This window comes from Anguilla rostrata, unplaced genomic scaffold (assembly GCF_018555375.3).
Source record: "Anguilla rostrata isolate EN2019 unplaced genomic scaffold, ASM1855537v3 scaf1190, whole genome shotgun sequence".
NCBI lineage: Eukaryota > Metazoa > Chordata > Actinopteri > Anguilliformes > Anguillidae > Anguilla > Anguilla rostrata.
In genome coordinates this window covers 8,888-36,776 of record NW_026986515.1, presented here as the reverse complement: position 1 = coordinate 36,776, position 27,889 = coordinate 8,888, and the positions used below count along the sequence as shown (strand labels likewise).

At 43.3% G+C, this 27,889-nt stretch overlaps 1 protein-coding gene across 1 annotated transcript in view; it reads right to left on the bottom strand.

The window, feature by feature from the left end:
* The window catches only part of LOC135247279 (ribonuclease inhibitor-like), a gene marked incomplete at its 5' end in the record, with an annotated part of 35,692 nt that extends 8,501 nt beyond the window's left edge, over nt 1–27,191 (bottom strand). The window contains 2 exons of the mRNA XM_064320576.1: nt 17,094–17,267; nt 27,018–27,191. Of these exons, the coding sequence (XP_064176646.1) occupies nt 17,094–17,267; nt 27,018–27,191 (348 nt within the window). The remainder of the gene's footprint in view (nt 1–17,093; nt 17,268–27,017) is intronic.
* Nucleotides 27,192–27,889: the final 698 nt, after the last annotated feature.

Genomic DNA, 27,889 nt, shown 5'->3' with positions numbered 1-27,889 from the left:
TTGGCCACCACCAAAAGTAAAGACAAAACACATTTTTCATGTGTGGACAGTGAATTTGCTCATTTCCTTTTAGTTTTCTGTGACAAACTTCCCACAGCACTGCAAGCTAATACACAGCTAAAGGCAGATTCACTGTAACAGGAAGTAATGCACATGCTCATATATATGTATTGTGGTGTGGGCCTCTGGAGCCCCGCCCCTCCCTGCCATCAGCCGCCACTCAGCTCCACTTCACCTGTGTCTCACCGGCCAGCCTGCAGCACCATGGACAGCGCCGGGGGGACAGGGCTGAGTTTCAGCACCTCCACTCCACACTCAGACCTGGACAGCGCCGGAGGGACAGGGCTGAGTTTCAGCACCTCCACTACACACTCAGACCTGGACAGCGCCGGAGGGACGGGGCTGAGTTTCAGCACCTCCACTCCACACTCAGACCTGGACAGCGTCGGAGACTATGATTGTCTAGCAGCCTTAATAAATTATTGTCTCATAATAATTGGCCAGCAGCCCTAATGAAAGGCAGCTGTTACCTGTTTATAAGAATGTGGAATGTCTTAATCACTGTACCTGCACACTGAAGAAGGCAACACGCCAAAACGTTTGTGCATGAATCTGCATTAAAGAAAACTAATAAAAAATAAATCATGACATTTTTTTGAAACTTTGTAGCCATTCTTTTGAGTGCGAATTTCAGTTGACAACATTTCTTCGGTTTCAACACACCAAACAAATTAACATGGGTGAGCACAGTGATTTCTCTTGTTATGAACAATAAAAGTCTACAGGCATGTTGCCAGCACTGTCTGCCTCGTCTGTGCCTCGTTCCCATAGCATACAGTATGGATGTGATAAAAGTTTATTAAAGGAGATGAAAGATATGGAATTGAAGGTATCTGTAAGCGGGTGGAAAATCACAACCTGTACATGTACAACATGCCATATAAATGCTCTGCCCGTTTGCAAATGTCGCACACAATGCAAACCATGCAAACTATGCAGACTACACAGAAGCATAAAACAGTCCTTAGAAGGACCATCACTGTAAACCGTTGCAGGAGGACATGCAACACATACAGGCATGATAGATTCAATCATTAGGGCACACCAGCAGTACAAAGCTGGGGATGATGGTAGGTAGGAGTTTTGGTCAGGTCAGTTCAAATAATTTATTTCATTATCCAAAATCCTTCGATAAAATGCACTTCTGGTATGCATCACAATTTCTTTGTGTTCCTTTTCTTTATCTTACAATCTCTTCAGGTGCATGAGGTGGATTTCAACACTCCACCTCAGCCCCAACTCTGCGTCACTGGGAAAACACAGACTTTTACACTAAGGGAATCCCTCTCAGGATCGTTTTCATATGGAAAAAAAGTACAGACACATCCCTCTCTGGGGTGGAGGGGTCTCAGGAGGGTTACATGGTGAATCAATTTTCTTTCAGCTATTATCATGTGCTCGTACGCTGCGATAATGACTGCGGTAGCATGTGTCAATCACCAAGGTGGCATGCGCTCCCTCCAGCTCCATGGTCTAGCCCACAGACTGTTGGTCTGGAGCAGCCGTCACTTTCTGTGGTTACGCGTGACCCATGTTGCTTTAGGCTTGCTCCTGTGGGGGTCTAGGCCAGGGTTGTCTGCGAAGCGTATTGTGACAATTGCTGTGAAATACGCTATACAAATAAAATTTGATTGATTGATTGATGTTCAAGGAATTCTGAACATGAGCGCTGATCTGCTGACAAGGAGAAACCCACTGTACGGGGAATGGTGTCTCCATCCCCAGATTGTGTAAATGCTATGGCAGAGCATTTGTTCCCCTCACTCCCATCTCTCTCACTCCAGCCAGAATGAGAGAGTACACCTTCACACTGATCCTAATCACACCCAGGTGGCAGAAGTTTCCTGTTTCACTGGGGTACAAATATGAGGTTGTACAAATATGAGGTTGCGCAAATGTAAAATCCCATTGTCATCCATCACTATGGGCTAAGGGATCAGCTGATCCCCTATGCTGAGGCCGTCTCAGGACCCCCTGGTGCTGCACACTGCTAAGGGATCAGTGGGCAGGAAGTGGGGGAGCCCCGATACTCCCAGGGAGAGCAGGGCAGCAGTGCAGTAATGTATGACAGGGGAACATCTGCACGCTGTGTTTATACATTAAAATACAGGAATAAGCAGTGAGCAGGCTGTACGGACCCAGCAGCGGTCTATATTGTGATTAAAACTCAGACAGCAGTGTATTTACATGCATGTGTAACATGTTGCAGACAAAGATCACTCCATTTCAATATTGGATGTAAAACTCCAGGAAGCACTGTCGGACAACCGACATCCATACATCATCCATCGATTATCTATACCCGCTTATCCGGGACAGGGTCGCGAGGGGTGCTGGAGCTTATCCCAGTGTGCATTGGGCTGGACAGGCTGCCAATATATTGCAGGACACACACACCATGCACTCACACATTCATACCTATGGGCACTTTACTGTCTTCCATTAGCCTATCTGCATGTCTTTGGACTGTAGGAGGAAACCGGAGTACCCGGAGGAAACCCACGTGGACACGGGGAGAACATACAAAATAAAGGCCATTCTCCACACAGAAAGGCCCAGGCCGGATGTGGCAGGGCTCGGTTTGCGGGAGGAATTCAGGGCAATTAGAGGACCACGCCTACTGGTTAAGCAGGCACACACCTGGATGATATTACGAATCAGTCCAGGATTTAGAAGTGTGCTTCTTTCCACAGTAGGCGTCTGAGACCGGGATCCCCCACGGCGGTGAGAGAGAGCACGTACAGACCAATTTATTTTGTCTTTGTTATTTTAGTTTATTGTTTTTGCCCAGATCCCGTGAGGGTGATGAGCGAAGGTTTTTCGTTTGTGTTTGTTTGTGATTACGCTCTCTCTCGCTACCCCAATAAAACGCCAGAGATATTTGGAATTTCCAAATCTCCCTGTGTCCAGCTCTTCTGTCCCTATCAGGGTAGTCACGGTGTGATACTGGAGTTGAACCCAGAACCTTCTTGCTGTGAGGTCACAGTGCTACCAACTGCACCACCGTGCCACCCTCAGACAAGTATTTTCAGTCAATGCCCTTGTTAAAATGTTCAGCACTCTGAATACTGAACACAAGTGGTATTGCGTGCAAGAACCTCTCCCTTAACCTACATATAAAATGTATTTTACATGACTTAATTTAACAATTATTATAGAAAATGACATTTATAAATTAAATAGACAAATTCTTTGATAGGCCAGTCGACAGTAACCTGGTAGAATCAAGTGACAAGCCAAAACAAATTATGTATGAGACTGATAAGCCAGACCATACCAAAGTATTACCCTCTTCCTGTTTCAGTGCCATGGGAACAAATGAAATGAGCTAAAATGCACAACCAAGAAACCACCACCAAAATAAAGACCAAATACAACACAACTTTTTTCCTGAGGTCATCATAAACACAACGCAGCATGGCTTGAGCATGTTTGACCTGATTGAGAGATGCCGAGTTGAAGTGTGGAAAGTTGGGGGGTGGGCGGGGAGGCAGGCACATTTAACACAAGGACTAAAAGCTGACAGTGTACTTATTAATTAAAGTGACCTTATGTTGTTGAAAGCATGGATAAGAACCATATTATTACCAAAATATTCAGGAATTTAGTTTCTAACAAGACCAAACATGAATACATTACATTACATTACATTACAGGCATTTGGCAGACGCTCTTATCCAGAGCGACGTACAACAAAGTGTATATCCATAACCAGGAACAAGTATGACGAAACCCCTAGAGAGAAGTACCAGTCCAAGTACAGGGAACAACCGCATAGTTCAACTTGGACCCTGGTGGTTAAACTGATTAATACTAACAACAAGAACGGCAACAATGCAATCTATGGAAAAATAAAAATAAATAAAAATACAAGTAGTCGTTAAGACTGGCGCATCAACTAAGTCACCTATTAAACAGCTGCCTAGTTACACCCCTAAGTTTAGTCATTTACAGGGGGGGAAGGGAGGGATGGGGAGAGGTGCAGCCTGAAGAGGTGGGTCTTCAGTCGTCGTTTGAAATTGTTCACAGTCTCAGCTGTTCTGACCTCCACAGGGAGGTCATTCCACCATCGTGGGGCCAGAACAGACAGGAGACGTGTTCTGGAAGTGCAGGTGCGAAGAGGGGGAGGTGCTAGGCGTCCTGAGGTAGCAGAACGGAGGGATCTGGCTGGCATGTAGGGTTTGAAAATCTTGTGAAGGTATGCTGGGGCTGATCCCTTGACTGCCTGGTATGCTAGAACCAATGTTTTGAATTTGATGCGAGCTATAACAGGCATTACATTAGGAGGTAATTCAGTTAAGTTATTGAATGCCAACAAAAAGCATGGAAGTTCATTTGTGCTTCTAACATAGACATAAAGATTTTCCAATTAATGATTTCAATTAAATGCCACAAATTGCATTTAAACTTAAGATCAAACAGAACCGGATCTTTATTTGTTCTGTAGCCACACTGGGCCTCTGGCCTCATAAATAGCTTTGTTTTCTGGTTTGTCTCTCCTGAGACAAACTCTGCAGGAGGTGGGACCCATAGATCGCCTGCCTAGATAAGGGTATCAGAGTGGTGTAAAGGACGTTTCCGTTAATGTTCGTGGAGGGGAGGGTAGGCAGCATTCTTCAAGCCAATATTGTATCCAGTTCACTGTTTCGCTCTCTGAGGCCAATAATATAAACACTTGATACAACAGGACCAATACAACAGGACCCTTTGTTCCTTTTTTTCTGTTTTGTTTCTTTCCTCCCAATTCATTGTTGAGCTCATTGAAAGTCAGCCATCCAGCAATAAGAATTGTGCAGCCACAACTAATGCCAATGATGTTCAATTCAATAAACTTTATTTATTCCCGAGGAACAATTCATTTCTGGGCATTCTGTCAGGACCACTGTCATCAAAGTAGAACTTTATTGACAATAAAGGCAATACAGTTATGTTCGGCGGTATGGCTCTGTTCTGGAGCTCTCCCGCCAACCACGTAGCCCGCGTGGATAAGGCCGGGAGGCCAGCAGCCAAACCCCCCTAGAGGGGTACACACAGAACAGATCCAGCAGCAAAGCAAGTTCTTAACACATAGGGATGGAGCAATACAAATTCTTAACACACAGGAATGGAGAAACTCAAGACGCACCTCTTCTCTGTATACCTCTCTCCTCTTCCCTAAACCCTCTCCCATAACTATTAAAAAAAAAAAAAAAAAAAAAAAAAAAAAAAAAAAATTTTTGGTTCAGACTATCTTGTGTCTCCTTACTGTATGCTACTATAGTAAAGGCTTTTTATCTACATTTTATTCAATGGACTTAAGTGGACTTGATCCTGAGTTTGGTTACACTGTTGTAAGTCGCTCTGGATAAGAGCGTCAGCTAAATGCCTATAATGTAATGTAATGTAATGTAAAATGCAAATTCTTGACGCATGGGGATGGAGCTGGGGTGGTGGAGGGGATTTACGAAGCAACGTGCAGCGCTTGCATGCAGGAGGAGCAGCCGAATGAGTAGAGGGAGGCTGTTTAAGTAGACCGCCCTGTTAGGTGAATGTACTGTGATAGGCGAACATCACTCAGCTGAGCCATCAGCTGATTCAGCCTGAGCACTTGACTCTCGTGGCCTGCCAGAACTACGCGATGCTCCATTATTGTCAATCAACATCAAAAACAGATGGGAGATAATATACTCAATGACCTGACGTCACATACAACTGAAATTCAAATAGACAATTTTTTTTTTAAATGCAGTAAAAAAAAAGTGCAATAAAAAGTTATGGAGTATATATGTACATGTAAAAACACACGCACATGTACAAATTCACTTGCCATTCAGGCTTAGAGAATGCAGGGGAGAGGTGATCAGGAATCAGCCTGTCCTCAGGCACAAACGTTACTCTCCGCCTGACCGTCCGGCACCGGGGGCAGCAGTACCATCGACCCAGGGGCAAGCCCAACCAGATCGCTATGAGAGGAACTAGCTTGTTCCAAGATGGCTGCACCCTCATGCAAAACAGGGAATTTTAGCTTATTTTTCTGGCAAATATGGTGCATCTCATAGTTCTAGCAGGCCACGAGAGTCAAGCACTCCGGCTGAATCAGCTGATGGCTCAGCTGAGTGATGTTCGCCTATCACAGTACATTCACCTAACAGGGCGGTCTACTTAAACAGCCTCCCTCTACTCATTTGGCTGCTCCTCCTGCATGCAAGCTGCTGCACATTGGTTTGTAAATCGGCGCTTCTTCCTGCAATCCAGCTAGGGCATGCTGCCAGTCTAAACCAAGTCTGCCCGCTACATGTTCGCTGCTAGTCTAAGCTCACAGCCTAGGCACTATGAGGAAGTCTTGCTATTTATTTGCATTGCTCCTTACCTCTAAGCTCTATAGCTGCAGCAGGCAGGCGATCCATTTGGGGCCAGCCACGAAAAGCGTTGTTTTAAGCGACAACATTCCAGTTATTGAGGATACCGGTGCACTGTCGTCACTGCTAACTGGCCAGGAAGCTTCATTCAAGGAATGCTGCTTTGCGGCGGCCACCGCCCCTCCACGGAGGACGCCATGTTCAAGCCTGGAAGCTGCTGCCACGTCCATATCTGCTAGCTGCAGATTCTAGCCGGGCAATGTCATCAACCTTATTTAAATTCTGCTGAGCTCTGAGTCTAGTGGTAAACGCATAATATACACAGTGTTGCCAACTATATTCTATGGAAAGTAGCTATGGCCTCCTCTAAAAGTCGCTAAATTGACAACACCGAATATATATATTTGATTACGGGGACGTCTCACAGAGGGGCTGGTTTCACGAATATCGCAAGTCTTTCGCTAAAAGTGGAAACGTTCCAACATATGCGGGCACAAGTTAATGGCATGCTTATTGTTCAGTTGCTCACCATCAGAGTCAACGCTAGATGCTCTCACTGCTAAAGAATCCCTGGCGTGAATGCTTTCGGCTACCTTCTGGAACGCAGTACAATTGGGCCGTAGGCACACCCCTTAGTTGATCAGAGCGGGGTCTTCCAATCAATCGTTTTACACGAATTTGGGATTCGTGCACATAAATCTAAGCAGAAATGTCTGAATTAGGAAACGCCAAAGTTCTCACGCTTGGCTGAGATGGAAAAGTAGGCGTATCAATAAAGAATCTTTGTTCATTGTGAACGGCTAATGGATTATGGGCAGTTGCTACTACGCAGCTACTAGATAGCCCCCATGTCTCACACAGGCCTAGGCTATAGTTTGTGTATTTGTAGGCTAATGGCCTACTTCCTGGTGTAAACAGTTATTCCGGGAGGATTGGGCTGCGAGATGGCCAGTTAAGCTCTGGCTGTTATAGGTTTGGCAGATTGAACATGGGCGGCAGGGCGTGTTGCAAAGAGCAGAGATGCAGAGTCGTCTAAATTGTTCAAAGCTGCATTCTACCCTTCGCTGAATCGCTACACTACAAGGAGTGTTAAACTGTTACCGGCAAGTAGGCTACAGCCAATGTTGTAAAATGCAAACCAGCTTTCGGCTTTCAACTTCCACTGACCCACAATGTTAGAATGGCCTTGAGCTGACCGGATGAAGGGCCCTTCCGGTAGCCGAATGGCGTTTCACATAGTCATCACTTCAGCCGGAGCCTAACTATGGACTAACTAACTGGGGTTTGGCTGCTGGCCTCCCGGCCTTATCCACGCGGGCTGCGTGGTTGGCGGGAGAGCTCCAGAACAGAGCCATACCGCCAAACAACTGTATTGCCCTTATTGTCAATAAAGATCTACTTTGATGACAGTGGTCCTGACAGAAACGGATTGATTTCACATTTGAATGCAGGGCTATATCTTATCTAAGGTAAAAAGCAAACAAACCAGAGTCACATGGACAAGTGTAACAACATTTAATATAATAAAAATAGTTAATCTAATAACTTTGTCCTTCATGTAATAACTTTGTCCTCTTTACTGTAATAAATGCTGGTTAACCTGTTTGACCTTTACCAGTCTGGCTTTTGATCCGAGCACTCAACAGAGACTGCCCTCCTGGCTGTGACGGAGGCACTTGCCACTGCCTGAACCTACTAGAGCTGTCTGAAGCATTCGACACGGTTGACCACAAACTACTCATCTCCACCTTGGCTGAGATAGCCATTTCTGGAACTGCCCTGTCTTGGTTTGCTTCCTATCTTTCAGATAGGTCCTACCAGATCACCTGGATGGGGTCTGTCTCTGCACCTCATCCCCTTTTCACAGGAGGCCCACAGGGATCTGTACTGGGGCCTCTACTGTTCTCCATTTACACCAAATCTATTGGTTCAGTCATTAATTTACATGGCTTCTCTTATCACTGCTATGCTGATGATACACAACTCTTCTCATTCCCTCCCTCTTCCATTACAGTTAATGAGAGAATATCTTCCAACCTGGCTGACATCTCAACTTGGTTGGCCAGCCATCACCTGAAGCTCAGCTTCAAAAAGACTGAGCTGCTGTTCATCCATCACAAGACCTCCCTACTGCGGGAGCTTTAATCACTGCTGGCGGCATCACAGTGACTGACTCTCACTCCGCAAAGAGCCTGGGGTGGTCCTGGATGACCGGACAGGACCTCAAGGAGCACGTCCAGGCAACATCATAGTCCTGCAGATTTCTCCTGTATGCCATACAGCCACTGTAGATGATTCAGAATGCTGTTTATCTTCAACCTTCCTATGTTCTCTCACATCACTCCCCTGCTGAGGTCACTCCACTGGCTACCGATCGCCGCCAGGATCAGGTTCAAAGTCCTGACCCTTGCCTGCACTGCAGCCAAAAGAACAGCTCCCGTCTACCTATAGGACACGATTCAATCCTACACGGCAGCTTGACCACTCCACTCTGCGACAGCAGGGTGACTTGCACTCCCTCGGGGTGAATGGTTCTCCCTACCACAGATCTTCTCCACACTAGCTCCCCAGTATTGGAATGAACTCCCTGTACCTCTTACGCGGCTCGTGAGACTTTGTTTTGCGGCTCATATAGATCCACTGATAACAATAAGAATATAGCTATAACTTACTTCTATATGTTCCATGTATGTCCTGTTTTAGCACATTGAAATGAATTATCCAGCAGATGGCAGCATACTGAAGATACGTCAAAGAACGTAGGCTACGTAACAGCGAGGGATCATGGGTAGTCGTATAGCCTATGTGTGTAGCTTTGCATTTGCAAATGGTTTTGCAAGTTTAGCACGTCAGCCTAAATTTGATATTCCATAATGCCGTTTGATATAAGGATATATCAAATATTGTCTCGGGCTCCGCCCCACTCAAAATGGACAGATTTATTATTATAAAAAAAGCAGAACGAGAAAAGTGATTCTTCATTAGCTGACGGTGACGGAGTTAGAAACAGGCCGGAGGAGAAAGAGCAACGTGAGGAAAGAACGGGGGAAAATGCAGATCAGTTTGGCCGAGGAGCCCAAGACACCGATGCTGCACCAGCAAAGAAAAAGATGCGGTCAATTCAGGACTGTTACGTTCGCGTGTGGGATGCGGGCGTGCGTTTTTCTCCCCTCTTTCGTTCTGCTCTCTCTCGGTTGCTGTCATTTCCGCAGGAGTCCGTGTGCCGTCCTTCGTTATTCCCATTGGTCATCCCCGCTGTCCATCATCAGAGTTCTCCCGCTCATCCCCCCCCATCCGCCAATCAACTCCCTCCTGCAATCATGTCTCCCCCAATCATGCCTCAGCTCTCAATTTAAAATATCCCCATTTCGTTCCTGCAGGAGCCTTCCGTTTCCTCATTTGTGCTGTGTGTTTGGGCAAATGCTAGGTTGTGTGTGTTATTGAGAGAGTTGTGTGGTCTAAAATTTCGTCCTCCCTGTTTCGCTTCAGAGACCAGTGTTAGGTAAGTTCCGGGGGCCCCTATACACGTGTTGACACGTAGGGTAAGGGCTCTGTCTAAATACATTAGTTTAGTGGTGGTGTCGCCCCCTGTATTTATGACTGCGGGTCGCAGTTAGGTTAGTTAGACAAGTTTGTTTTCTGCATTGTTAATAGGTTAGTTATATTGCAAAATCGTAGTTAGGGTATTTGTTTGTTATTTTCGGCACCACTCCCTTTTTTTTGTACTGGTCTCGGTCGTGTGTCTTGACGTGTTTTATGTTTGGAAATGTCTGTAAATACTTGTAAATAGCCCCCCCCACACAGTAAAATCCCTTTCACCGTAGTCCGCCTTGTTTGTCTCATTATTCTCACAAGAAAGCTTATATATATTTAGTTACATCTCCTGGTGCCAAATATCAAACATAATTTAAAATATTGCACCCTTAACCCCTAGAAGGGTCGTAACAAGGACGAACACCGAAAATTTCAGGATACGTGGACTGATGAGTTTTTCTTTGTGCAATACGAATCCACTCCATTCTGCCTAATTTGCCAGAAGACTAGCGCCAATTGTTAATAGTCTAACCTTGAACGCCACTTTAGTGCTTTTCACGCCAAGTACAACATGTTGTACCCACCAGGTAGCAACCTGAGGACTAATAAAATTAAACAGTTGACATAGACTCTGACTGAGCAGCAAAAAATGATGGCGAGATCAGTCTCTGTTGCCGAGAAATCGACCGAGGCCACTTAGGAGATCGCATGGATTTTAGCTAGGCATAAAAAGGCTTTCACGGATGCTGAAATTGTTAAACAATGCTTTTTGCCCTCAGCTGAGATAATGTACCATGCATAATGATAATAATAATAACAATAATAATAATAATAACAATAATAATAATAATAATAATAATAATAAAGCAAATACATGCACTGCAGCTTTCAGATTCAACATTAATGAGGAGGATCGAGTTTATTGGGAAAGATATCCAGGAACAGCGAATTGCAGATCTTGCAGCAACACCATGTTACAGCATTGCACTTGATGAGAGCATGGATATAAGCGACATGGCTCAATTGTGTGTGTGGGTTCGCATAATTCAAAAGAACAAATTTCGGGAGGAGCTGTTATATATGTTACCACTTCATGGACAGACCAGAGCGGAGGACGATTTTCAAGCACTGATGAACTTTTTTGCAGAGAAACAAATCGACTGGTCGAAACTTGTGTCGGTGTGCACCGACGGAGCTCCAAGCATGAGAGGGAAGGAGAGAAGGGACTTATCGGAAAGATGGAAGACAGCATTCCCAAGTTTGTCTCCTTTCATTGTAAAATTCATCAGGAGGCACTGGTGTCAAAACTTAAAAACCAAGAGCCAAAGAATGTGATGCAGCTTGTTGTGTGAGTTATCAACTTTATCGAGGCCAGGGCACTTAATCACCGGGAATTCCGTGCACTTCTGGAGGAATACGAGGCAGACTACGGGGATCTGGTGATGCACAACTAAGTGAGATGGCTATCGGATGGTCCGGGGTGCTTGAACGCTTCTGTACTCAACGTCCTCACATCCCTGATTTTCTGGTGCAAGAAAGGGGGAGGGCTGAGCCAAAGCTTGAGGACCTCACACTGGATTACTAGCTGACACTCCTCACTGACATCACACCCCAGCTGAATTCCCTTAACCTCCAACTCCAAGGAAAAGGGAAGCACCCAGGTAACATGCTAAGAGCAGTCACTGCTTTCCAGCACAAGATCACCACTCTCTTCATACCCGACAGAGAACTTCTTCACTTTCCCAATCTAAGAGCCGCACAAACTGAAAACCCCTGATCTACTGCAACATTTTGACTATGATGAATTTGTAGGCATATGGGAGGAAATAAGAAATTAATTTGAAAGGAGATTTCAAGATGTTGTAGGGTATAGGGAGCTTTTCAATTTCATTGAGAACCCTTTTAATGTGCCATTGTCAAGCCTTACACCTGCTCTGAAAAACCTTTGTCCAGACCTTGCTGTAATACAGAGTGAGATTCTTGAGCTGCAGGTCAACGATGTACTGAAAACTGAGCTCAGATCAGGCGTTGCTCATTTCTGGAGCATGGTCCCAGCCTCAGAGTATCCACATTTAAAGCTGTGTGTGCAGAAGGTAATGAGCTTTATTTGAATGTTTATTTTGCCAACTCTCATATTTTGTCATATGATAAAGTGCTCTTTCTCTTACAGCGCATCCAAAGTACGTGGCTTACTTATACACTGACTGAAGTGTGCATCTCTGCTCGAACAAATCACTGCATTGGTGCCATAAATAAACTTCTCTTTCATCATCTTGTGTTTGTAAGCCAACTCTAAGGAACGACATCCGGTCCAGACCTCCATAGAAGCATCCAGTTGCACCAAGTGTGGCTCTGACAGACAGTAGCGTGTCCAATGCGAAAGGAGGCTACCGCCCTCCTGGAAGAGCACATAGAACACTGCAGCGCTACTATAGCTAAGGGCTACAGACTCCAGTTCAGAGTGAAACCCCCCATTTCAACAGAGTCATTTACTCTCAAACACAAGAGAGCGCCCCCATGTTTAAGAGGAATAAATTCCTTCCTTCTTACAAAAAGGGGGAAATACGCGTGGTTCCTAGAGATCGAACCCAACATAGTTTTTATTTTCATTATTTCCAGCTCCCAAAGAAGGACGGTTCTCAACTTCCTTTCTTGGATCTCATTGTTAAACAAACATTTGAGGCAATATAATTTCAAAATGTTAACATACAGCACTCTTTCACGTTCAACATGTCAGAACGACTGGAAACTTTTGTGCAATTCTTTAAATCAATCGTCGGCACCCAATAATTGATTAATAATGATTAACTGATTAGATTAAAATCTACTCCATGGCCTATAAAAAGAATGACTTAAAATATGCTTAGCTTAATACTTAAGCATTTTTGTTAAGGAGTATGAGCATGTCTGTGTGCTTTGGGGTCAGTCTGGTGTGCAGTCTGCTGAAGGTGAGACCAGCAGCTGAGAAGACGTGCTCAGATGGCACTGATGTTCCAGGAATGGACCAATAACGTTTCACTAATGCTGCCAGTCAAGGGAACTGTGACTCTCTAATTTAACATTTTAGAAACGTCTCTAATTTGAAATCTAATCACAAACATTAGGTTATACATTGAAATGGTTCATTGAAAATTAACTGTTTAATCTATAGAAATTCATCAATAAACATTCTTATTAAGAATTAACAGTTAATTGATTAACTTAACATCACTATTTTACATCAGTAAATCTGAAAGATGCCTTCTTCCACATAGGCATTTATCCCCCTCACACAAAATTCCTACACTTCGCCCATCGCGGTGTTTGCTACAAATACACAGTTCTACTCTTCGGCCTTTCCCTGAGTCCACGGGTGTTCTGTCTTTGTGTAGAGGCGGGTCTGGCTCCAGGCTATTGGCTGATCATTGCCAATTCAAAACCCAGAGTTGTGTAGGACACTCAGTGAGTTCTGCCACATGTGTTGTCTCTTGGTTTCAGAGTAAACCTCCCCAATAGCAATCTCTCCCCATCCTGGAGTGTAACGTTCTTGGGACTTGATTTATACTCTGTATCCATGTGAGCTTGTCTATCAGCAGACACCATTTTATCTCTCAGGATATGCCTCTCTTAGTTCAAACCAGACTCAAGAGTGCAGTATCACAAATGCCTCAGACTACAGGAGCTGATGGTGTCAGCCTCTCAGGTTTTGCCACTGGGGCTGTTACGGTGAAGCCACTGATTCTGGCAAAGCCGCCTGGCACCGCTCCCGCGTCCCACAATCAGCCACTTGTGGGCGTGTCACCTATTTTATGATAGACAGATGTGTTTGTTAAATGTTGATCGGGTTTAATGCTGTGTTTCATATCATTTTCCAGTTTGAATAAAAACTTTTAAAATGATCTTACATTTTCATCATTACATTTTTACACTACAAATAAATGTAATTTAAAAATGTAATGCTGAAAATGTAAGATATTGTATTTGAATTATTATGATAGGCTAGGGTTATTGGTTTTTATCATTATGTGAATTGGATTTGCCAGCTAATGTCATCAAATTTAGATCTGGTTAGCTAGATAGGTGGCTGGTAGAAATTATCACAAACAACAAGCATCTAATATATTATTAGTTTTATGGTCACCTTGATTTAACTTAGTCTACGTTTCTCTCCCAACGAGATCAGGATGTGCTTCATTGTTATCCGTTAAACGTTCTTGTTCGAATCACCAGTTTCTTTGGTAAAACATTTGTGCTGCTATCATTTATTTTATTTTTAGAATAAAATTGTTTGCAATATAAAATATAAATATATATGGCATGTTTCCTTCTTTTGAATTACTAAGCAGTAAATTCAATCTACCTCAAACCCATTTCTTTCGATTTCTACAAATTCGCAACTATATTAGATCTAATACAACTACCTTTCCTAATGCACCTAATAACACCCAGATGGAATCCTTGTTTTCTGTTGATCCTTCATCTAGGGGGGGTAATATCTTACATCTATAACCATATGTCCGAACAATTAGATATATCCCTAGATTTTCTGAAATCCGCTTGCGAGGAGGACTTAGGCATTAGCTTAATGGGGGAGCAATGGATAGAGGCACTGGAGGGTGAGCACACAGCATCTATATGTACCAGGCATGGTCTTGTTCAGCTCAGGGTGTTGCATCGTCTTCATCTTTCAAAGGTCAAGCTTTCTAAAATGTATCTTAATATAGATCCTCTGTGTGACCATTGCGGTGTATTTCCTGCTTCGTTGGGGCTGTGCCCAAAACTATCCAATTTTTGGAATTCTATTTTTAAAACTCTGTCTGATATCCTAGGGCACATGATAGAACCTGGCCCAGTATTGGCAGTATTTGGGGTGCCAGGAGAGGATAGTCCTCTTAGAGGACTCAATTCCACTGTGGCAAGGTTCATAACCCTTCTGGCACGCAGATTAATTCTATTGAACTGGAAACAGACACAGCCTCCCACTCACACTGCGTTGATCAAAGATGTAATGCAACACTTTAAACTGGAAAAACTCAGATTCACCCTACGAGGTTCCACTGAGAAGTTCCATAAGACTTGGCAACCCTTAATTGATTATGTAGAGGCCAGGCAATAAACACCCTCTTAATTTCTTAACTACAATAACTAGGCTATACCTAATAAAAGATGTCAATAATCACCACGTAAAGCAGCTTTGTACCTTGGTTGATATTTACACTGTATACTGTATATGTACTATGCCTCTCCTATGTGTATGAAATCATTGCATTGTTTTTTGCAACATTTTATATAATTTGTATAGTGATTACTGTTTGTTTATTAACTAAAATACCAATAAACAGACAAAAAAAATGTTTGCAATATAGTGGAATATACATTCATTGGCATTCATGCAGACAAACTTCATTAGCTTATCTGATATCGACTAGCCATTAGCTCGTCAGCAGCATTGCATCCTCTGTGAAATTTACACTGTACACAGACTAATGACTGTCTACATAGCAGAGCCACCGACAACTTCAGAGACTTTCCTCCACGCTGCGTTCCTCTGGTCAGCGTCTCTGCAGGAGGGCAGCGCAGGATTTACGACAATTAAAGGGAGTCCTCCATTGTGGAACTATAGAATGTGGAACTAAATTATGAAAAGGGGGACAATTTACTTGACTGATTTTTAGGTCAAATCTGATTGGTTACCACAACGCGTAGTTGTGCCGCCTGGGGTTTGATGTTAAACTTTGGTCATCTCTCCCACTGCCTTGCTGATGTGCCGCCACCTCTCATTTAAATGAATGGAGGCGTGTCGCTGCCTGGCGTTACCGCGTACAGTGTGGTTTCACCGTTATGGGGTGGATTTCATCCCTCCACCTCAGCCCCCTGCGCGATCTCCATCGCTGTCTCACAGTATCACACAAGCGCTATGCAACTCTGCGTCACTGGGAAAACACAGACTCTTACTGTACACTCAGGGAACCCCTCTCAGGATCGTTCTCATGTGGAAAGACATGAGGACAGATGCATCCCTCTCTGGGGGGGGAGGGGGGAGGAGGGCACTCAGGAGGGTCGCATGGTGAATGGGACGTGGGCAACCCAGCTGCACTCAGCTTACATCAATTATCTGGAGCTATTAACTATATGGACAGCTCTCTGTTCTTTTCTTCCCAGCCTAAGAGGAAATCATGTGCTCGTACGCTGTGATAATGACTGCGGTAGCATATGTCAATCATCAAGGTGCCATGCGCTCCCTCCAGCTCCATGGTCTAGCCCACAGACTGTTGGTCTGGAGCAGCCGTCACTTTCTGTGGTTACGCGTGACCCATGTTCCAGGTATTCAGAACACAGGCGTGAATCTGCTGTCAGGGGAAACCCACTGTACAGGGAATGGTGTCTCCATCTCCAGATTGAGGAAATGCTATGGCAGAGATTTGGCCGTGCAGCTGTAGATCACTTCAGAGGCATTTTCCCCCCTCGTTCTCATCTCTCCCACTCCAGCCAGAGTGAGAGCAGAGCTTCACACTGATCCTAATCGCACGCAGGTGGCAGAAATCACCGTGGCTGGCAGAGATTATCCCTCTCCTTTATGTACAGCCATGTGCGCTCCCGCTACGCACGGACCTCCTGTCTCAGGTGAAAGGGGAAATACACCACCCCTGCCCCGAGCGAGTAGCTCTATGGGCTTGGCCTGTGAGAGGCATAACCTCAACACTTAGATGAGAGAACACTTAGATGAATGCCTGGCAGCAGTAGCTAGTCTCTCTCTCCAGGATACAGGTTCAAGCTGCCCATCATTTCATATGAGCACACCTCAGTCAATAATCTTATATGCAAACTCACATTCACGCAAACATTTAGGTTACAGGCTATGAATGGAGTCAGGAAATTATTCTTCCCTGTGACAAAATTAAAACCCTTACATTGCCATAATTGCCGTAATTCTATTTAGTTATTATTATTATTATTATTATTATTATTATTATTATTAATAATAATAATAATAATTACATTTACATAGCACTTTTCCAAATGCTCAAAGTGCTTTACAGTGAAGGGGAACTCACCTCACCCACCACCAATGTGTAGCACCCACCTGGGTGATGCACGGCAGCCATTTTGCGCCAGAACGCTCACCACACATTAGCGAAGGTGGAGAGGGCTTAATGTCACACAGTACACAGTACTACTCACCCCAGTCTCTGTAGTTTACAGTTTGGACTCCTCAGTCCAGCACAGAGCAGCTCCACTCCTGAATCTCCCAGGTTATTGTAGCTGAGGTCCAGATCTCTCAGGGGTGAGTTTGATGACTGGAGAGCTGAGGCCACAATATCACAGGACTTCACTGTGAGGTCACAGCTATTCAGTCTGCAAAGAAGGGTTCATACATTCAAGTAATGAAGAATTATTGGCACTCTTCATTAAAATGAGCATAAATGAGTGTATAAAAGAAACATTTAAACAAAATTATTTTAATTTTCTGCTCAAACATTTGTAGAAACTGCTTACTTTCACTTTAATAAAACATAATTCTTATAAAACACGTACGAAAATAGTATTTTTCTCAAAAACGTAGGGGCCAAAATTATTGGCATCCTGAAAGAATATTTAAAATAAAACAAAACAAAGTGGCATCTAATGAAATTTGATTTTTAAAAATTGATCTCCCCCAGAACTGTTTGCTGCCTTTCACCATTTCCTGTTTCACTGGGGTACAACTATGAGGTTGCACAAATGTAAAATCCCTTTGTCATCCATCACTATGGGCTAAGGGATCAGCTGAGCCCCTGTGCTGAGGCTGTCTCAGGACCCCCTGGTGCTGCACACTGCTAAGGGTCAGTGGGCAGGGAGTGGGGGAGAGCAGGGCAGCAGTGCAGTACTGTATGACAGAGGAACATCTGCACATTGTGTTTATACATTAAAATACAGGAATAAGCAGTGAGCAGGCTGTACGGACCCAGCGGCAGTTTATATTGAGATTAAAGCTCAGACAGCAGTGTATTTAAAACTCCAGGAGGCACTGTCGGGCAAGCAACAATTAAGTAAAAATATGTTTATTTTCTGAATCCAGTGCTTCGGTCAATGCCCTTGTTAAAATGTTCAGCACTCTGAATACTGAACACGAGTGGTATTGCGTGCTAAAGCCCCTCACCTACATATAAAATATATTTTACGTGATTTAATTTATTGTATTAGAGTATTATTGAAAATGACAATTATGAATTCAATCATTGATAGGTCAGTCGACAGTAACCTGGTGGATTCAACTGACAAACCAAAACAAACTCTGTATCAGGTCTACTTCTAAGTTACAAAACAAAACTGAAGAAAAACATCTAACAAGATGCTAAATTTAGATTACCAGAAAAGAAAGACTGAAGAGCCAGACCTTATCAAAGTACTCCCCTATTCCAGTGCCTTTCGAACAAAGGAAATGAACTAAAACGCACAACCAAGAAACCACCACCAAAATAAAGACCAACTGCAACACAACACAACTTTTTCCTGAGGCCATCATAAACACTTGACGCAACATGGCTTGAGCATGTTTGCCCTGCTTGGGCAATGCCGAGTTCAGGTGTAGAAGGGGGGCGTGCTCATTTATGACGAGGGCTGGCCTATCTAAAAGCTGACAGTGTACTTATTAATTAAAGTGACCTTATGTTGTTGAAAGCATGGCCATAAAAAAACATATTATTAGCAAAATATTCAGGAATTTAGTCTCTTTCTAACAAGACCAAACATGAATATATTAGGAGGTAATTTATTTATTTTTATTTTTTATTTATTAAGTTATTGAATACCAATAAAAAGCATGTTTATTTGTGCTTCTAACATAAACAAAGTTTTCAGTCAACGATTTCAATAAAATGTCACAGATTGCATTTAAACTTAAGATGAAACAGAACAGGATCTTTGTTCATTCTGTAGCCACACTGGGCCTCTGGCCTTGTAAATAGCTTTATCTTCTGGTGTGTCTCTCCTGAAACAAACTCTGCAGGAGGTGGGACCCATAGATCGCCTGCCTGGATAAGGGTATCAGAGTGGCGTAAAGGACGTTTCCTTTAATGTTCATGGAGGGGAAGGTAGGCAGCATTCTTCAAGCCAATATTGTATCCAGTTCACTGTTTCTCTCTCTGAGGCCATAATCTAAACACTTGATATCTGACATACTGTAGATAAATTCATGCTAATTTTGCCCTCCCGCCCAACCACTGTGGCTGGCTTCAGTCGGTTCGTGGTCTGAAGAACAAATCATCACTGCAGACCAGACGCCTCGTCCCACAGGTGGACCATTTCTGAGCAACCAGCAGCTCAGTGGTTGCAGTCTCGTCAGAGGCAGTTCATGAAAACGATAGGTATTGTGTAGTAATACTCATTTGAGCACCCTGGGGCAATTCAAAAGGACTCTATGCATTTTTTGTTTTGTTTCTTTCCTTCTGATTCATCGCTGAGCTCACTGAAAGTCAGCCATCTACCAATAGGAACTGAGCAGCCGAGACTAATGCCAATGATGTCACAAAATATCTTGTTCCAAGATGGCTGCAGCCTCAATTAAAAAAGAGAATTTTATCTTTTTTCCTGGCAAATACGGATCAATTTCAGATTTGAATGCAGGGCCATATCTTATTTAAGGTAAAAAGCAAACAAATCAGAGCCACATATAATATAATATAATAATATAACAGTTAATATAATAAAAACAGATCATGTAATAACTTTGTCCTCTTTCATGTAATAACTGCCGGTTAACCTGCTTGGTCCTCACCAGTCTGGCCCTCAATCTGGGCACTCAACAGGGACTGCCCTCCTCACGCCTCTCCTCTGTCCTGATCCTCCTAGAACTGTCTGCATCAATCGACATGGTAAACAAAAACTACTTCTCTCCACCTTGGCTGAGATGGGCAGTTCTGGGACTGCCCCAGGTCATAGCAGGTCACCTGGATGAGGTCTGCCTCTGCTCCTCATCCCCTTGCTACAGGAGTCCCACAAGGATCTGTACTGGAGCCTCTGCTGTTTTCCATTCACACCAAATCTCTTGGTTCAGTTATTAATTCACACGGCTTTTCTTATCACTGTTATGCTGATGATACATAAATCTTCTTCTCTGTCCCTCCCTCGACTATACTGGTCAATGAGAGACAACAAGACTGAGCTTCTGTTCATCCCCTACAAGACATCCCTACTACAGGAGCTCTCAATCACTGTCTATGGCATTACAGTGACTGCCTTTCACTCTGCAACAAGCCTGGGGGTGGTCCTGGATGGATGACCAGGCGGACCTCAAGGATCACATCAAGGCAAAATCACGGTCCTGCAGATTCCTCCTGTGCAACATCAGGAGGATTCGACCATACCTGACCACACACTCCACCCAGCTACTTGTCCAGAGTATGGTGACCTCCCGTATTGACTCCTGCAACTCCTTCCTTGCAAGCCTGCCAGCGTGTGCCATACAGCTACTACAGATGATTCAGAATGTGGCTGCCCTGCTGAGGTCACTTCACTGGCTACCAGTCATCACCAGGATCAGGTTCAAGTCCTTAACACACCTACACTGCAGCCAAAAGGACAGCGCCTGCCTACCTTCAGGACATGATTCAATTCTACAAGCCAGCTCGACCACTCCACTCTTCTACAGCAGGGCGACTTAGACTCTCTGCCATCTGGGTGAATGGTCCTCATTCGTCCCTAGCACAAAGCTTCTCCACCCTAGCTCCCCAGTTGTGGAACAAACTCCCTGTTTCTCTACAAACCACTCAGTCATTGCCCATCTTCTGCCGTAGTCTGAAAACGCATCTCTTCAGTCTGTACCTGGACTAACTAACTATCACTACTCTGCAGGGTACTCCCAACTAGGATCACTTATCACTTGTACCCTTCTACCTTTTTTCTGTAGCACTTTCATGTTACACATGCACCTCCAACCAGCACTCATATTGCATTTGTATCATTATCTTTATGTTGTAGCTCATTATCTTGCCTCCTAGTTTGATGTAACATTACTTTCTGACCTAGCCTATGCTTACGGCGTGGACTGAACTTACTGTGTTCATGGCTGTGAATAACTGTTACATAATGAGTATTGTACCTTCTAGTTTGACATAACATTACTTTCTGACCCAGCCTATGCTTACGGCGTGGACTGAACTTACTGTGTTCATCGCTGTGAATAACCGTTACATAATGAGTATTGTACCTTATTGGACCTGTGTTTTGTAGTTGTTCCAATGACCTTCAATATGCACTAATTGTATGTTTCTTTGGATAAAAGTGACAGACAAATAAATGTAATGTAAATGTAGTAGTCAATGCAATAAAATATTTAACGGCTAACGTAATAAGTTTTGCCGGATAATGTAATAACTTATAACACTTACAGTTTTTTTGATGAATGTAATACTTCAACCGTTAATGTAATAACATTTCAAAATTCCAGTCTTCCATTATACCAAGTGTACTTACTTAAGAAGAATCGGAAGACTCATAAAGACATAGAAACACTACAACATGAAGCCTAATAGACACACGAGCATCAGACCAGGGATAAATGCTTTTTTAATTTAAAATACTGTTATTGCATTGAAAAAATAAGGAGTGCTAGATGGCTGGACTTTTCACTTTTGGAGTTATTCCATTGACCATCCGGGAAAGCATGCCATGAATATATGAAAACGATTTAAGTAATATAAAGGTTTTAAAAGGTATGCAAACACAATTGGGGGGGAGGGGAGGGGGGGTTTAGGGTATCACACTCTGGCAGTGATGAGGGCACTGCACACACCTGGACAGGTATGCAAGTGTAGCTCCCCGAACACGGAAAACGGGCTTAGAAAGAGCCATGTAGCGGGGGGCTAACACAGACTCGCTAAGCTAAGAAAAGCAACGTGGGTGGCTATGAGCACTAACAAGCTAGCGTGGGTAGCTAGCTGTCCTGTTCTGCGTTATCGTGTGCAGGAAGAAGGCAGGGAACCCGATATGGTAAAAAAGCTCACAAGCAAGGGCAGCAAGCTAGCAACAAGTGGAGCTTATCAGCACTGACCCAAATTCTCATGCCCAGTGGAGGCGGATCTGAGGATATGTCCTCCTGCGGACAGTATAGTGATGAGGTTCTTGTGAGACGCAAGCTCGAGGCTGTGAGTGGAGTATAGGATGTACACAAGAAGCCAATGTTAACCAAGGAGTTTTAGTGCTGCAGTGTCTGGTGTGCTGTTCCAGGAGGGCGGGAGCCTCCTTTAGCATTGGACACACTACTGTCTGTCAGAGCCAGACTTGGTGAAATTGGATGCTCCTGTGGAGGTCATTACCAGATATCATTCCTCAAAGGTGGATCTCTCCACTCTATGTTTCAGAGAACTGGGGTTACATCAGTAACCTGAAGTATTCAGGTAACACCCTGACTGGGTTACTCACTGGGCATATTGTAACTTTCACTTTCAGGATGTGCAGTTTCATTAGAATAGCTGCAAAAATCAAGCAAATATTATTTAATAAAATAATACAAGTCTTGATCATGCCCTGGGATATTTATACAGTCTCACAACTAGGGCTGTGCCATACCGTATCGTCCATGATATACTGGTACAATTCCTCCCCACGATAAGAATTTGTCATCCTGCGATATTGACGATATAGTTGACGTGTTTGGGCATCTCACACGTAGAACGAGAACAAGCATGGCGGAAGGCGGAGTTCCAACCCTAGACGAGGAGGAAGAATTAATCCCAAAAATGTGATTTGTAAAGTGTGTCAAAAACCCATATCAACAAAGGGTGGAAACACATCAAATTTGTTCCACCACCTCAAGCAAAAGCACCGATCAAAATATGAGGAAAGCCAGAAGCTACGCGAGGAGAAAGCGGTAACAAGTAACGTTAAGCAAACTTTTAATTCAGAAGGGTATTGTCAGCGCGTTTGCCAGTGGCAAGTCTATGATACAAAAAGTAAACGCTGGAACGAACTGACGGAGACGGTGGCATTTTGCTTAGCCAAAGACATGTTGCCAATCCGAACTGTTGACAAATGGTAAATGGTAAATGGACTGCATTTATATAGCGCTTTTATCCAAAGCGCTTTACAATTGATGCCTCTCATTCGCCAGAGCAGTTAGGGATGAGGGGTTAGGTGTCTTGCTCAAGGACACTTCGACACGCCCAGGGCGGGTTGAACCGCAACCTCGACTGCCAGACATCGTCTACCTCCTGAGCTATGTCGCCCCTAGGAGGGACAAGGAGGGATTCAGGCTAATGATCCAGAAAATGGACCGTAGATACAACATATTTTTCAAAAACGGACCTGCCAACTATGTACGAAGAGTGTCGCGGTAGGTTACAAACAACGCTGTCTACAGTGGAGTTTTATGCCTCAACCACAGACATGTGGAGTAGCCGAGTGATGGAGTCATACATTAGCCTCACGGTCCACTACATAACCAGCGACTGGAGTTTGAACAGCTCTTGCCTCGAGAAAAGGTTTTTCCCAGATGACCACATGGGCGAAAACATCGCGAGTGGTTTGAAGCAGTTTCTTCAAGCATGGAATCTAGACGAGGAGAAACAGGTGTGCCTGACAACGGACAGTGGAGCTAACGTGGTGAAAGCAATCACCCTGAACAAGTGGACAAGACTGTCCTGCATTGGCCATTGTCTAAATGGACTGCATTTATATAGCGCTTTTATCCAAAGCGCTTTACAATTGATGCCTCTCATTCGCCAGAGCAGTTGGGGGTTAGGTGCCTTGCTCAAGGACACTTCGACACGCCCAGGGAGGGGTTTGAACCGGCAACCCTCCGACTGCCAGACAATCGGTCTTACCTCCTGAGCTATGTCGCCCCCAGTCTACACATCGCTATTGGTAAGCTTACTCTCTCCATGTCTTTCTCTCTTAATATCAGTGTATTCATGCATGCACGTTGAGCGTGCATGAGCTTAATCTTTAATGTTCTTCAGAGACAACTTCCTTTGTTGCTCACAGTCATATAACTATACTTTTTGAAAAGTAATACATTACAAAAAAAGATATTAAAACATACAGGCACGTGGCACAGACATAAGAGGTAATTACATATGTATGCATTGTGTGTATTTAAGATTATGATGAAATTAATATGTAGCTGAACTCTCATTCATTGTTTTTTGCAGAGAGAAGCATGAGGGATGCCAGGATTGACAAGGCTGTGGGAGTTTGTAAAAAGGTCATCAGTGCATTCTCGCACAGCTGGAAAAAGCAGCGGGCACTCAAAGATGCTCAAGAAGAAATTGGCCGCCCTCAGCATAAACTGGTGACGGAATCTCCAACACGATGGGGATCAAGGCAAAAGATGATTCAGTGACTGCTTGAACAAAAAAAGGCCCTCATACAAGTCTTAGCTGCTGATAGGTCAACCAGGCATCTGGTGCCTACATGGCAGGACATTGATGTCCTTGATTCCGTGAGTAAGGCACTAGGGCCTCTCCTTGATTTCACAGATGCTCTCTCTGCTGAAAATTGTCACTGTGTCATGTTTGAAGCCTGTTCTTCAGCTATTCAACACTGAGCTGCTACAGGGTAAAGATGAAGACACAGATCTCACCAAGACAATTAAAAGTTCAATACTGGGCTATCTGAACACCAAGCCAGAGATTGAGACATGGAAACAATGGCAACAATGCTTGATCCACACTTCCGCACTCAGCACATAAGTCAAGAAGAAATCCTGGTCATCAAAGCCAGAGTAGTCAGAGAGGTGGAATCCCTTTCTGTCATGCCAAGTGACACTGCTGCCCCTGAAAAATCACCTGGATCTACAGGACAAGCCCAAAGTGCATCTAAGAGGCAGAGGAAGAGTATTGGAAGCTATTTCAAGAAACTAGCTGCTGAGCTGACCGGCCTTTCTGACACAGAGAAAATTGAGACTGAATTAAACAGCTATTTGCTTTGTCCACTGGCAGATGGCGAGAGCGATCCCCTCGCATTGTGGAAGCTCCACGAGGTGAATTTTCCTCAGATCAGTGGTTTGGCAAAAAAGGACTCGTGTATCCCTGCCACAAGTACAGCCTCAGAGAGGCTATTCAGTGCTGGGGGAAATATAGTAACATACCAAATGTCTGCTCTGAAACCAGCCACATTTAATATGCTAGTCTTCTTAACCAAAAATCTTAAGCTGTGATGTCCTGTTCTCTTTTTGATAGCTACCTCTTCCTGAATCACATGCTTTAGTAGTACGTGTGTGATAATTTGCACTAATTTGTGATATGTTCCAGCCACAACCTCATTTCCACATAAGTTATTTTATTTATATCAGTGTTTACATTTTCATTGAACTTGTATTTTATTTGTTAATCTGTTGTTAATTTATCAGGTTGTTTTTACACTGTTTTGCAGTTTTGTAACCTAACTGAAGACATGTTTGGGATTGTTACTTTTTGATTTGCTGTTTGAACTATTTTTACGACTATTTGTGCCATGACAGTACAACAGAGGTTGTATAAGTGTTTACGTTTTCATTTTTTGTATGTAGTTTATGATTAAAGTCAGTGTTTACATTTCAAACCTGTACTTGATTTGAATCATTATTGTGTTTATATACTGTTTCGATGTTTTGCAGCATAGTTTAAGACTTGTTATATTTACACTATTTAAACATTATTTGCACTTTTACAGAAGAAAAGTATTTTTACAGCATTTCCATTTGTTTTTCATGGGGTTAGATTATGAATCCTGCGAGTATTGGTGTTTGCATTTTCACTGGAATTTTAATTTGTGAATAAAATTCACATTCTATTTTTTAGCCTACTTAATTGGTATAGTTTAGCATTTGATGATGGTCAGGATTAAGTTTTACTTTTTTAGATCAATGTTTGTGTTTGCACAGCTCTCAAGACTGTATGCTGATGTGACTTGTGGCCAGACGATAGTGCTGAATGGTACTATTTTGGTCTTAATATCAGAGAACACTTACAGCATCAACTAGAATTACACTGCAGTGCCATCTAGTGGCTATTTGAGAACACCACAACTGATTATTGCTGGTAGACACTAGATTTTTTAAAACGTGGTGTCTCTTGAAACTTCCACACATTGCACCTATGTTCTGTATGTCTTTACGCTATAATCCATCCAATCATTTTATTCTTGCACGCTTTTACGAATATAATTCACTAATTATTGCGTTGCATTTAATTATTATTGTAACAATGATAATAACGATAATAAAAGCCTGATAAAAGCCTTTCTTTTAAAACCCCGTAACAACATGTTTGGAAGACCTTGTGAAGCAATATAAACTGCACAAAAAATTTAATAAGTGGGGGCATTTGAGAGTTATTAGAATACTTATCTAAGAAATACTCCTGTAAATGATGTCATCCTTTAGATGATAGTGGCTAGAGCCAGAACATTGATCTCCGAATCAGGCTATTCCACACAGCATGCCTGCTTACAGTGGTACAATATCCAGACTATTACTTGGGACTGGAACCACAGAAGAGTGACTAAACTAAATGATGTAACACTGCATCTAAACAGCAGCTCACATGTTGTTCAGATGGACACTCTCCCACCAAGATGTACACACATACAGTGCCGGTGAGTTAATGCCCGGCTTTACCAGCAGAAAAAATTTTTATTCACAATCCTTTCAGAAACACCACAATCCTGCAGCACACACAGGTATGTGATGAAGGAGTAAAACTCACCTTCATCAAAAGGTCAGTGTGTGAAAGAGAGTGGGGTAAATGTATGGAATTCATTAGAGTTCATAGGGGGTAGTGAATAATGGAGATGGATGTAGACTGCAATGTGTGACAGACCTGAAACATTTCACTATGCAGGTGGTCAATCTTTTACCATGTCAATCAGACATTCAGCATCCAGTCATCACCTGTGACCTGATAGTACAGACTCCCCTGAAACCTTACATTCTGCTCAGGAACCACAAACCTGGCAACCCTCATAAGGTTTTATCCTGCTTTTATTTGCTTGTTGTGATAGAGGAGTAAGATATATATGGGCAAAGAAAAAATGCTGGTGGACAGAGGAATAAACTGAGAGAGAAAGAGCTTTTTAATATTTCACTTAATAGAACCATAATTACAAATTCTATTTAGTTAAGATCGCACAGTACACAGCACTACTCACCCCAGTCTCTGTAGTTTACACTTTGGACTCCTCAGTCCAGCACAGAGCAGCTCCACTCCTGAATCTCCCAGGTTATTGTAGCTGAGGTCCAGATCTCTCAGGGGTGAGTTTGGTGACTGGAGAGCTGAGGCCACAATATTACAGCACTTCTGTGTGAGGTCACAGCTGTTCAGTCTGCAAAGTAGAGTTTATACATTCAAATCAGGAATTACTGGCACTCTTTATGAAAATTAGCAAAAATTATTGTGTAAGACAATCAATATACCCAATGATGCAAATTGTCTGCTCAAACATTTGGAGCAACTACTTTCTTTCAGTATGATAAAAAATTATTCTTTAAAAAAAACTTTTGAGTAATAGCAGTTTTCTCAAATGCTTAGAGGTCAAAAATATTGGCACCACTAAAGAATATTTAAAATAAAACTAAACAAAGTGGCATCTGAAGAAATGTTTTATTTTATTTGATCTCCAGAACTGCCCCCAGAAACTGTATAGCTGCCTTTCACAATTCCTTGTATCACTGGCGTATAAATATGATGTTGCACACACACAAAATGCCTTTGTCATCTATGACCATGGGGAAAACCAAAGAGCTTTCAACTAAGAAGAGACGGTTGTTGACCTACACAAATCTGGTTTGTGTGCAGTCGGTTCCTCATGCTAGGCAGCCGACAGCTACCAACCAGCTAGTTAGGATCCCCTTATCCTGCACACTGCTAAGGGATCAGCTGAGCCCCTGTGCTGAGGCCGTCTCAGGACACCCTGATCCTGCACACTGCTAAGGGATCAGCTGAGCCCCTGTGCTGAGGCCGTCTCAGGACACCCTGATCCTGCACACTGCTAAGGGATCAGCTGAGCCCCTGTGCTGAGGC